General features: G+C 38.0%; 1 protein-coding gene across 1 annotated transcript in view; it reads left to right on the top strand.

Moving 5' to 3' along the window:
- DCLK2 (doublecortin-like kinase 2) overlaps window positions 1–12,881 on the top strand; it is a gene marked incomplete at its 5' end in the record, with an annotated part of 88,894 nt that overhangs the window by 8,490 nt on the left and 67,523 nt on the right. Inside the window, one exon of the mRNA XM_010292100.1 lies at window positions 4,040–4,374. Coding sequence (XP_010290402.1) covers window positions 4,040–4,374 — 335 coding nt within the window. The remainder of the gene's footprint in view (window positions 1–4,039; window positions 4,375–12,881) is intronic.

Raw genomic sequence — 12,881 nt, 5'->3', positions numbered from 1 at the left:
GAAAGAGTTTTACACTGCTATTTTAAAAGAAGTTAAGATCCTTTTGGATTAATACTGACTGAAAGTTTTATAATGGGACAATTTCTGTTGTGTTGTAGTACAGCTCTGGCAGATAGTAGATCACATTCCATGATAGTGTAAAGAGGCTATCTTCTGTGGACATGTATCATAATATAAAGCTAGCATACCATATTGAGGCTCTTCTATGGTAAGTCCTCTAGTAAAGGAACCTTTTGTTCTCCACCTGTACTTCTTTGTGTACAGCAATTAATTTATTTCAAGTTGGAGAGCCTGTTCCTGAATAGCCCTAATTTTGAGGTTTTTTTGTGGGTTGTTTGCTTTTTTTAAACTTTGTTGATTTAAGCTTCAGCCCTGAGGTTTAACTTCGAATTATCGTGTGTGCATTTGGTGTGTTTTTTTAAAAACCTGTCTAGCTTAAAAAAGTAGTCTAGGAAGTACATTCTTTTTGAGTTGGAAAGGATAATTCCAGACATCCTCAATGATGGTGAATTTTGAGGTACCAGTAGTGCTGATTGCTAGAATTCATTTAACTCTCTTGCACACAGCTGGACAGGCTGTACTGAAGACATTGCTCTGAAGTGATAGGTGATTTCATGTACTGAAGCTTATGTAAAATCGTTGAGATGCTAGCGGCTCTCGGTGTGTTTAGGAAGGTTTTCTCATGCACACGATGCTGTCAAGTTTGTTTATATATAAACTATTATCAGAGGATGATTAAATATTACCAAAGTCTTATGCAGATGAATAAACTTCAAAGCAAGTGGTCAGGGACTTCCCAAAGTTGAATGCCTAATATTAGGCATCCAGAATAATGACTAAATTACCTTCTGTTAATTTTTTTGGAGGAGGAAATACTAATTAACATTCCTAACCAATACAAGAAACAAAGTCACTTACTAGGTGCATCCATGAAAAGTTTAGCATGTAATCACGGAAAAAATTGTCCTAAGGGACTTGTGCTGGATTTGGCTGGGATAGAGTTAGTTTTCTTCATAGTAGCTACTATGGGCCTATGTTTTGGGTTTGTGCTGAAAACAGTGTTGGTAATGCAGGGGTGTTTTAGTCACTGCTGAGCAGGGCTTACACAGAGTCAAGGCCTTTTCTGCTCCTCACCCCACCCCACCAGCGAGCAGGCGGGGGGGGACGGGGGGGTGCACAAGAAGCCGGGAGGGGACACAGCTGGGCCAGCTGGCCCCAACTGACCAAAGGGATATTCCATACCACATGACGTCGTGCTCAGCATATAAAGCCGGGGGAAGAAGAAGGAAGAGTGAGGACATTCAGAGCGATGGCATTTGTCTTCCCAAGTAGCAAGTTACGTGTGATTGAGGCCTGCTTTCCTGTAGATGGCTGAACACCTGCCTGCCGATGGGAAGCTGTGAATGAAGCCCTTATTTTTCTTTGCTCACGTGCGTGGCTTTTGCTTTACCTATTAAACTGTCTTTATCTCAACGAATGAGTTTTCTCACTTTTACCCTTCTGATTTTCTCTCTCCCATCCCACCATGGGGTAGTGAGTGAGCGGCTGCATGGTAATTCGTTGCCAGCTGGGGTTAAACCACACCAGGGTTCTCTGTCACACAGTAAACTAGTTCTAGAGAGGAGAATAACAAAATGATCAGCAGTTACAATGCTAGTAAGTCTATTGATATGAATTAGAACTACCAGCTTCTTTGAGATGCTTCTTTTTTGTCAGCCCTGTGTTTAGAGATGGACCACTCCATGGCTTATTAGAAATCGTTTAGAAAATAAGCATAGTCCTTTGAATCTAGTATTAGAAGATGTAGAGAGGGAAGATTTTGCTTTCTGTTGCAGCTGTGCTGCTGTAACAAAACGTGAACATCTCATGCTATTTCACAGTAACAGGGCAGATGACCTGTTTTCAGGTTCTGAACACCTCTGTTGAAAGAGAACTGTCCACTTATTTAGAATCATAGGATAATTTAGTTTGGAAGGGACCTTCTGAGGTCATCTCATCCAATATCTTGCTTTAAGCAGGTCTGATTAAATCAGATTGCTTGGAGTCTTGTTGCAACTCAGCATGTAGTTCTGGGACAGCACAAGCTTCTAGCTGTGTGGTTGTTCCTCCCCCTCCCCCCCCTTGTAGATTAGTGCTAGTGTGCATGCAGGTGTGTGGAAATCCTGTTCAAGGAGTTTATGGGCTGAAAACAGCTCAATTTGCTTTGCTCATTTTTTGGGGGAAAGAGGAGGAGTCTGTGTTTGTCTGTGTTGGTTTCTGTTTTGTGTACCACTTGGTCTGTGAATATGAGGAGGAATGACGGGGATGAGTGAAGAGGAAAAATAAAGGCAAGGCAGTAGCATCCATAAAACCTCAAAGTAAATTTTTTCTTTGTACCTCAGTGGAGTACATTCCCAGTGATGTTTGTGGAGGCAGAGCTGGCTGCCAAACTTTCCCAAACAAAATTGTTGTTAACTTCTTATAATCTGTTTTCTTCAATACAGCAAACAAGCTTTCAAGAAGGTCTAAATACAAGATAAATTAGAAAGAAATGTCATTGGTGTGGGAAAAGAAACACGAAAAAGTCTTTCAGATCACAGTAATTTTTCACATGTTTGAAAGTAGTTTACTGTATTGCCTTTAGAATAAGCTGTACAACTTCTAAGCTGTATCAGCTCTCCAAACTAGAGTTCAGAAAGTAAAAGTATTGTTTAAAAGTTTTCTAGTGTGTATCTAAACATAGGTGTACATTTTTTAACTTTTGCAGTACTGTCCAGTAGATGTATGTGTATTCTTTACTCCTCTTGCTGTGTATATAGGAGGTGAGTTTGGTTTGTTCCACCAGTGACCTTGAGAGTGTGTAGCTTTACTCTTAGAACAGGTTAAGCTTTTTAAGATGTAGGTAGCTCTTCTGCCTGGAGAAATGGTGTTTTCCATCAGTTTGGAATGCTTCCCTTTCATCCTTCTGGCAATACTCTGCCTCTTTGAGAAAGTCTTTGGATGTCATTTTGTGAGACCTCAAGGATATGGGCTACAGAAATAACCCAGAGTTAACGATGTCCTTTGTCATGGTCTGCATCTTGCATATTGCTGTCAGACATGAAAGGAGTTGTGATAAGCAACAAGCAGCAGTTTGAAGAGAGAACTGTCTTCTTCAAACAACAAGAACAAAAAAAGCCAGTTAGTCTCCAGCCTTGCATTATGTCATGGAATGGAGAAAAGTAACAAATTCCTTAGGTCTGCATCATGACTGGTGCCACTTCAAAAAATTTGATGTAAAGGTGTGTGTGATAACATGTTTTTGTCCTCTGACCTCCCTTTCATGACTTCAGGAAATATCAGCAGTGCATGATATTTCATGCATATTTAATTCAATAAATTGGGTAAGAAATTAAAATGGGGAACTATAGATATCGTTTCATATTCCTGTAGTCTCAGAATCTCATTTGTGGCCACAGCTGGTGTTTGGTCTAAAAAATGTTGAAGTGAATACATTTCAACAGTGTACCCTTGGTAGAAGGGCAGTAACTCCTGGTAAATTAATGTGTCCTTCAGGGCAAGGATCTTGAGATGCTTAAATTTTATTCTGTTTAAAAGTTGTTCCTTTTAAAATAATTAATTATTAAACATAGGTATGTGTGTACACGTCTTGAAGCATATACTTGATGAATATATGGGGACGGACCTGGGTATTTGTTGTAGGATAATGCTCTTAATGTCATGTATTGTGAACTCAAGTAATGTAAGCACTTCTAAAAGAAGTCTGCAGTCAGAACTTATGATCCAAAAGAAATGGGAAATATCTTCAACCCCCTCATTACCCTTTCCTTTTCTTCTTTTATTTCTTAACCAGAGTTTTTTTGAAACCTGTTGAAACCACTCTGAGAGTATTGTTCGGGTGGAAAGCTCTGATAATTTACAGTCCTCCATTTAAAATGGCCTGCAGTTGAAATACAGGGAAATCACTCCTTCTGAAAAATTTGGTTTTTTTGGGGTTTTTTAACTGACAAAAAATAGCTGCAAAACCCCTTAAATTATGAAAATGTCATCTTCTTTTCAGGTGAAAGTTATGTATGTGCATCTAACGAACCGTATCGCAAAGTTGATTACACCAAGAATGTCAATCCAAACTGGTGTGTGAACATAAGGACTGGGTCCACTCGATCCTTGACATCTTTGACATCCACAAAGAGTGAAGTGAAGGAGAGTAAAGACTTCATTAAACCCAAATTAGTGACTGTTATTAGGAGTGGAGTAAAACCACGGAAAGCTGTGAGAATTCTGCTGAATAAGAAGACTGCTCACTCCTTCGAACAGGTCTTGACTGACATCACAGAAGCCATTAAGTTAGATTCGGGTGTAGTCAAGAGACTTTGTACACTGGATGGAAAGCAGGTAGGAGAATAAATTGCTGTGACCCTCTAATAATTATGAATTAATCTAAGCTTCTTTATGTTTGTAACTTGAATTATTGTTACTGTATATGCTTTAACCTGCTTCTGAATAAGGGCAGTTAAATGGCAACTTTAAAAATTTGTATTAAATTTTTTTTAGATATTAATATTTTAAATTGTCTATAATGCAAAAGTTGACCACTACACTCGAAGTAAAAAAAAAAAAAAAAGATTGTAATCCTATAGGCTACTTAAAGCACTTTGCAGTGTTGAAAGTTGCTAGCAAATGTATTGCAGAACAAGTGCACTTGCCCAGATTGTCTCGATGTGAGGTCTGTCTCTCTGGTTATCTTCTGTGTGCTGTGGATATACTTTTTATAACTAAGTACTTGAAAAGAACTTCTTGTGTTCTTTTGGTATTAAATATAGCGAGGCAAATGGATCACTGAGACTCTTGATTTTCAGTATTTGGTGTCACTATAATGTTGTGCTCTTTAGTTTTTCTAGTAGGTTTGATTTTTAATGAGATTTGTTAACGAGCTGTATTAAGAGAGAATCCTTTCTAGGAACATCCAAAATGTGTTTTGGTCATGTTTAATTCAATTTGTCATAAAACAGCTTTGAGAATATTTATTATGCAGTAATTAGTCTTTTCTATCCATGAAGTCTTCTGTTACTGTCTCAGGTAAGATGATTTTAATCTTCTTAAGCAAGCAGATAGAAAGAATCAGGAAAATAAACTGCAGAAAAATAGGATTCTCAGTTCGGATTCACCTCTTCTATTGCATTTTTAATACAGTAGAAACTTACTGGTCTGCACTGAGGTGAAAGTTGCAATAGTGCATCAGGGATCAATAAAATTAATTAAAATTAAATCTCACATGTGTTGTTTGCACATTACTGTCACCCATGGTGGATGATGGCTGTCTTCAGTCCACAGTGAAGATGACCAATCCTTGGTAATGCTCCAAAATAGGATTTCTAATAGCTGCAGTACCTCCTACTGCCCTTCGATGTTAAAGGCAATAATCAAACTTGGACTGCAGATGTAGATGTAGGTGTTCTCAAGTAGGATTGGGAAGTCCCTAGTTCTCACTGTTAACAGCCTGTGAAGAGCTGCTCCTTACAACTGCCTCTCTGTGTAAACTGTTCCAGCAGTAGTAGTGCATAAATGTGGAGACCTCTCTTCTATTTGGAAGAAAAGCCTTTGGGAAAGAGCCTTTGCTTGCACAACCGTAGTGTAATCGTCATTTAAGTGGGCATGCGATATAGTGCCCCAGCTAGAAGACCTGTGACTTTTAAACGCCCGGATAATAAAAGCCGCCTCCTGCTTATCTAGGAGGATAGAGACTTCTGGGGGTTTTTTGTTTGTTTCTCCAAAGTGAAGGGCTGACCGCAGTTTTAGGCAATAGGGATTTTTTGTTTGTTTGTTTGTTCACTGCTGGTATATGTAGAGGTTGGTGCCCAAGGGCTTTGTGGGGTTTGGCAAATAAAGAATTGCTTTGCTGCCAATTGCCAATTGGTGGAAATTTCTGAGCCTCTTTTCTCTAATGTAGTAATGGTTTATTCTTCTAAATCTGCTAGGGAGGCAGGTCTTTTATGTTCATTATAGTGTTGGCACAGCTTGAAAGGCAACCATTTAAAAAAAAAAAAAAAGAGGCATTTTGTAAATGGCTGTGTTCCTATAAATGTAGCTCTTGTGTTTCTCAGGGTTTTGTTTTTTTCTTTTCCCTGCTCCTTCATATTTTTATCTATGAGGAAATACATATTTTTGTGGTTTTTTTAAGCGAATACGTTTAGGCTGTATTTTCTGTTTAATATGCAACTGATGCTGAAATTCAGGTATTTAAAACATGCATGTATAAAATTGGTATCCTTTTAGTGGGGAATGCGTTGTTCTGTAGGGCGATTATGGCTTATAGGGTGATTATGACTTATGACATTAAGATTAATGACTTATAGGACGATTTTGTTTTCCAATAGAACTGTTTAACATTTGTAGAAATTATCATGAAACCAGTGATCTATGAAGAAATCTTTTTAATTTCAAGCAGTACAACAGAAAGGATGTCCTCAGAATAGTTTTTATTTACTTTTCTGACATCTTGATGATAGTAGCACGGAGAATAATGTCCATGTTGGAAATTTTCCTTGATTATCATGTAGGAAGACAGTTATCTAGCTTTTGATTGTAAAATTTTATAACATTTACAGGGTTTCCTTTTATCTTCAGTTTCAATATGGATTCTGTAACTTAGAATATTAGTGCTTTGTAGCCTCAAGTATAGAATCTTTTTTTAACTACATTGATGCAAGGCTGACTTTTCACTTTCAAGCTGTTCAGCAACCAACTTTTTTTACCTCCCAAGACTTTTGTGGTAGTTTCTATGTGAGGAAGAATATTCCTGTAAAAGTAACTAAGCTTTAACTCTGCAGTGCAGGCTTGTGCTATTCCTGTCTTTGTGCTTCTGACATTGAGGTTTGCCTAACATATTTGTTTGACCAAAGTGTTTTCCTTACTTGGCTGCATTTTTCCTTTCTATTCTTTGCTGGAATCTGTCACTATCCTACTGTGAAGCAAGGACAGTCAGACTGAAACTTCTCCAGTTGGGGAATTAACCCTTCATTGTCTCGGTAGAGAATGGAGGGTTTCTGTCTTGCTAAACAAGCTTCAAGTTTGTGAAGTGTAGGGTAGCAACCTAATGGTAAATTACCTGCATGAATTGTTTAAAAGAGTATAATGTACGGGGGGTTATATGGCAGGAATTTCCTCTGAGAAACTCAGAAAAAGCCATACAGAACCCCAAAGCTTTTATTATTTGACACACAAAATTAAATCTTCACTCCAGGAAGATAGTAACTTTTTAAGCTTGCATTGTGTTGCAGCGTCATGGATTAATATCCTTAACAGGATTGAAAAGGTGGATGAGCCACCTTTTCTATACTCCATTCCCAAAATATTGAGAACATACCACAGATAAGCCATGAGACCTGATGACAGGTATGTTGGTGGCTAGCTCTGAAACTAAAAGCTCACTAGTTTTCTGTTAACAAAGCTTTTCATAAGGTGTTCACTGGGTAACTGAAGAAAACAGATATTAAATCTGGAAGTATTCACCAGACTCATCATGCTCTCCTCTCAGTAATTTTTTATTTTACAGTGACAGATTTGAAAATTCTTAGTAGAAATGATAGCTTCTGCAAACTGAATTTTGTATTTGCTTTTTAGTGGAAACACTAAGGAGACCAACTGCAGCTATTAACACCCTCATCATAGAGGGCAGAAACCAAAACAAGGGATGAGCAGGAGAGATCTCGTTTATTAGTACCACTGGTATTCCCCATATTCTTGTTTCAATTCTTCTGGCACGTAGGCGTCTGTCATTCAGATCTGAAAACCTCCATTCATACAGTGTTTTTACTAAAATATGAATCTCAGTGAGAGCTGACTATTTGGTACTAAGCCAAGTTTTGGAACTTATGAATTTTGTTTTTCTCAATTTTCCAGTTTTGTATGTCAATACATATTTGTATAGATTTAAAAAAAAAAATTGTATTGCAGTTGACTGAGTAGTTTCAGCAAATACTCAATTAGCTCAATTCTTTCCTAACTAATGACAGTGAAAAGACTACTTTGTTTTCAACTGTCTTATTCATCAGCAGTACACTTTTTTTTTTTAAAGGAACCAGGCACTAGGAGTTAGGTGTACACTTTTTTTAAGTGTCATTTAATAGTATCGTTACATCACTGTCTGATATTTCATTGCAGGCTGAGAAACAACTGTAATAGAAACTTGCTTCCAATTTAGCAGTCATTATGTGTAATTGAAAGCTACTGAAACCAAAAGAAGTCTTTATCTTAAGTCTCATGCTCCAGCCTAGTATAGGCACGTTCATAAACGTATTGGAAATAGCACAGATTTGAATTTCTGTTACAGGGAATTTTGCAAGAATATAGAAAGCTCCAATTTTGTGCAGTTCTAGTTCTGCTGAAATTTAAAACAGTACTTTAAGCTGAAATGTTGCATCCACCTGCAAGTATGAGGGGGGAAAAACTCTTAAGCCCTTGCATTCCTCAATTCTTAAAAAGGCTTGTATATTGTTATAGAGGAATATCAGCTGCAGCTGCAAAAGGAGTGATTATCTGCATTGCAGAGAAGTTGGGCACACAGAAGTTGGGCGTTTGTGGGCCATTCTTTCCTCACCTAGCTTCAAGACTTTGAACAGTAATGATAGTACCTGCATTCATCTTAAAGGCTGAAGGTCAGAAGGGGTAGAGTCAACTTCTAGACAGCAATTGAAAATTTGCCAGACGACTTGGTGATTTGACACTGTGGATATGGTTGACAACCTAACCATTGAAAGAGTAGATATGTTGGATAAAAACCCTTTTCAGAATTTGTGTTGATGTCCACAAGAAAAAGCATGTCAATCTGTTTATTATGTGGCAAATTACACAAATGAGAGTTATGTCTACTGGGGGGGCAGAAATCACCACAGTCTTTATATTGATTTATAAGACTTAAAAATGACCAGAGTGTGTGCAACATCATATGAGAATGGGAACAGAACCACGACCTCTGAGACCTCATGATGCAGCAGCAGATAGCACTGCAATGTAAGAGTGGAATATCACATACATATTGTTGGTTTGATGGTGAGGTTGGTTTTTTTGTTTTGTGTGTTTTTTTAGCTGACATGAGTCCACAAACTATTATCACGTGAGAAACAGTAAAACATACTGATGGAGATGCAACCAGAAGTAGTATTTAGGTTGTCTTTAAAAAAGAGAGACTAGAACTTTCGAGAGAGACACCTTTCAAAACAATAGGAACTAAGTGGCCTGGGAAATTAAATCAGAAAAGATACACACTTACAATACAGAGTAGGAAAAGAAAACCTCATACTAGATGTTGTCAAGAGCTAAGTTTCTCATTCACTGGACAGACATGAGACAAAACCAATGTGGAAGAGCTAGATTGAAAGATTACTTTCCAAGGCATGGGGAAACCCTGAAAAAGAGTACAGGGGAGTCCTGGAAGAGTCTAATCATCCTACAGCTGATGTTTATTGGATGAGATGAGTGTCCCCAAGGTTGAACTAAATAAACGTCACTCTGAGACTTATGGGGAAAAAAATTGAGGAAGCAATACTGTGAATCACTTGCTGATGGTTGGCTGGACCCTTTTCCCCTTTTATGAGTAAAAATGTAGCAGTGGAACACCTCTGTTATCTGGAAGTTGAAAAGTTCCACGTTATTTGGTAGAGTCCCCTTTATGCGTGTGATAGGCTAGAAGGGCTCTGACATAGCACCTGTCTGCTCAGGTAGCCTGCTGTTTTGGGTTGAGCTCAGGACACAAAAAGCTTCAACAGTGTATTATGTGGGGTTTTGGAGGGGTTTTGTGGTTTTTTTGTTGTTGCTGGCATTTTTAACAATAAAGAGTTATGAAACAATGACTTGACCGGGCAGAGACAAGGGGGAAAAACAGTAGCGGCTACTTACTTGTATCTGAAGTAAGCTTTTTGACACTGTGTTTTCACATCAGTCAGCTAGGGAAGCATGGTCTAGCAAAAAGGCACTACTTAACTGGATATACAGTTGGCATACTGTTGTTCTGAATAATTATTTATGATTCACTGCCAAACTGGAATTTTATATTGAGGTGGGGTCAATGAATGTGTGTCTATACTAGTCACTCTAAATGACCTGGAAGGTGGAATGGAGGATATGCTTAATAAATACAAAGAACACACCAAACGGATGAGCTACAGGAAACCTGGACAACAGAGAATTAGAATAATCTTGACAAACTACAGAAACAGCTTAGGATAAGGCAGGCGAGTAATCTTGGACTCGCTGATTACTAACAATGCAGATAGGAAGTGGCAAGTAGTTGTGGTTGAAGTGGTAAAGGATCACAACTGAAGATGAATTCATGGTGTCAGTTGTGCATAGGAGAGGAAAGCCAACATCCATATGAAAGGTATGGTCAATCATCTTGTTTCTGATGTATGTGTCAGGTGGCCATTCTGCTCTGTCTCACCCAATGTGATGACAGCAGCAAGAGAGCTTTATTATGGAAAAATCCAGGGAAGAGTAAAAATTAAGAAAACATGTTCCATAAAGAAAGATGGAGGGAAATGGGATTGCTTAGACTGGAGAAAGATCATCAACAAGTTTTTGGGGGAATGAACAAAAAAAAACGTATCAGCAAAGAAAAAGGAAATTACTTCTGTATCTTCACTGTATATAGGAAAAGAAATAATAGGCTTAAAGTTAATCAGATCCAGTGGAACTCAGTGGTAAATAGTCACTGTAAAATTAAGATTAATGAAGTGGTGATTTTTGTGGAGCAGATAAATGGGGTCCAACAGTCTCTGAGGTTTCAGAAAACTTCTTTTGTTTGTTTGTGAGTGTTTTCTGTAACTAAAAGCTATCTACAACTTTGGAAGAGCTGTTGAGCTAGAGATAAAATAACAAAAATATGAATGACAACATTAAAGTGTGCATGTATACACACCTGAATCCCATTGAGAATTCATACAGCAGGGTTTACGGTTACAGCAAGTTTTTTTCCAATGCTAGCAAACATCTTGTATTTGATATGAAATGTGATTTGGGGGAAGTTGGGCTTGTGCTAGAGGCTGGAATTGTTTCAGAGAACAACTGTGGAGAGATGTCTAGTCAGTATGGGATACAAATCTTGCAAGTCTAAGGAAAACAAAAGAATTAAAGTGGCCCTCATCTTGAGGAAGTCCGTATGACAGGAAATTAATTCATCCATGGACACTGCTATGTGATATTTTTGTTCAGACTTTCAACTGGAATGCTCAGAACTAGAAGCCATGGTTATTTATTGCTAGAATAAAGGAGGAAATGGTGTACTCAGAGGAGATAATTTTGGCCTCTGCTCATGGGCATAGAACTGTTCCCATCTGTAGTTAGTTATGGAAGGAAGTGTTATCTGAAACTAACCTGAAATTAACTGTGCCCTGCCATAGATGCAGGGATCTGAAAAATACTCTAAATATGAAAATACAGAGATCTTTTTCCAGCTACAAATATTGTCATGGAACACTTTCTGGGGCATTTTCATTACATACAGTGGTACAGTGGCCACAGGCAGATAATGTGTGGTTTAGGATTTACCCTAGAAAGTGTTTACCATTTTTATCAGTTGTCAGAGGATCATATTACCAGTACGATTACCATTTTGAGGAAAAAAGAAAATGCAAAATAGTAAGGATTTTGTTTAAAAGTAACAATTACGATGCTTAAGGTGTTACAGAAAAAGCATTTAAAAAAGAAAACCTTGAACATCTAGTGAGTCATCTCAGAAGAGTGTCTTAAACGGGCAGTGAACAATAATGCTGAGGAAGCTCTTCAGCTTTGCTGCGTACGCAAAAAATAAAGGTTGTGCCGTGTGAGATGGCCACAGTCTAGCCCTGGAAAACTTGGCTTTCTGCAATAAAGGTCTTTAGAATTTGTTGGGGGGCGAGCACAACAGGGGACCCCCCACTATATTATTCTTACTTTCTGGAGATCAATAACCCAAAATATAGTACAGATAAATTAGAGAATGTACATCTGTCTCCTCCCCACAAGGATACGTAATTCTAGTGTTGGGGCTGTGGTGTAACATTACTGAGAACGTAATGGTTGGGGTCCACTGGGTGTGAATTGAATCTTTTTCACTGAAGCAAGGTTTAGATACGTAATTGGTAATACCCACTGCCATCAAACTAACAGGCTGGTGAAATAGGATGTTAAAATAATAGAGTATTTATCAAAATGAATGCAAAATCAGACCCTGATTTGAAGTCAGCACTTTTAAGTTAGAGCATGGCAACTGAAAAAAAAATTGCTGATATTTTAGCTTAAAGCAAGCATGTGTGTCCTGTTAAAAGTGACATCCAACTTGCTGGAGTCTTTGTGGATCTATAGAGAGGATAAATCCTGCTGGGTTTTCAATTTTTGTCAGTGCACACCACGAGCTGACAGCACTTAATAAAAATGACAGGCGCACAGTGTGGGAAACAATCACTGCAAAAATAGTGGTATCACCACCAGTGGTAACGTTATATCTTTGTGGATGTACGATTACAATAATTTTAGTGCTGGGTTACAGAAATGATGTGTGTAGCTCTTGGAATAAAAGAGCGGTATGCAGTCATTGTCTGCCATCTGCCATGCTAAAGATCGAATCACATGACTTGGAAACTAAACCTTGGGAATTTGATGTGTCCTGCTGAGCCTGGTCATTAACAGATAATTAGTCTGGTAAAAATCTTTTGAATTCATTCTGCAGCTGTCATATGCCAGATTAGGATTTGTGTCACAGGTTCCTCATTACTTTGAGATCTTGGAATTTTTTTCCCTGTAATTAAATTACCCTATGTTATTTCAGTAAACAGTTCTTGCATTATCACATTTAAACATGCAAACTTTCCTTTAAGAAGCCTGATACGCTTTGCAATGCAAAGCTGTTTATCAGCCACATATGAAGT

Source organism: Phaethon lepturus, unplaced genomic scaffold, assembly GCF_000687285.1.
Source record: "Phaethon lepturus isolate BGI_N335 unplaced genomic scaffold, ASM68728v1 scaffold1898, whole genome shotgun sequence".
Classification (NCBI taxonomy): Eukaryota; Metazoa; Chordata; class Aves; order Phaethontiformes; family Phaethontidae; genus Phaethon; species Phaethon lepturus.
Note: the sequence above shows the minus strand (reverse complement) of the source record. Positions and strands in the feature narration are given on the sequence as shown.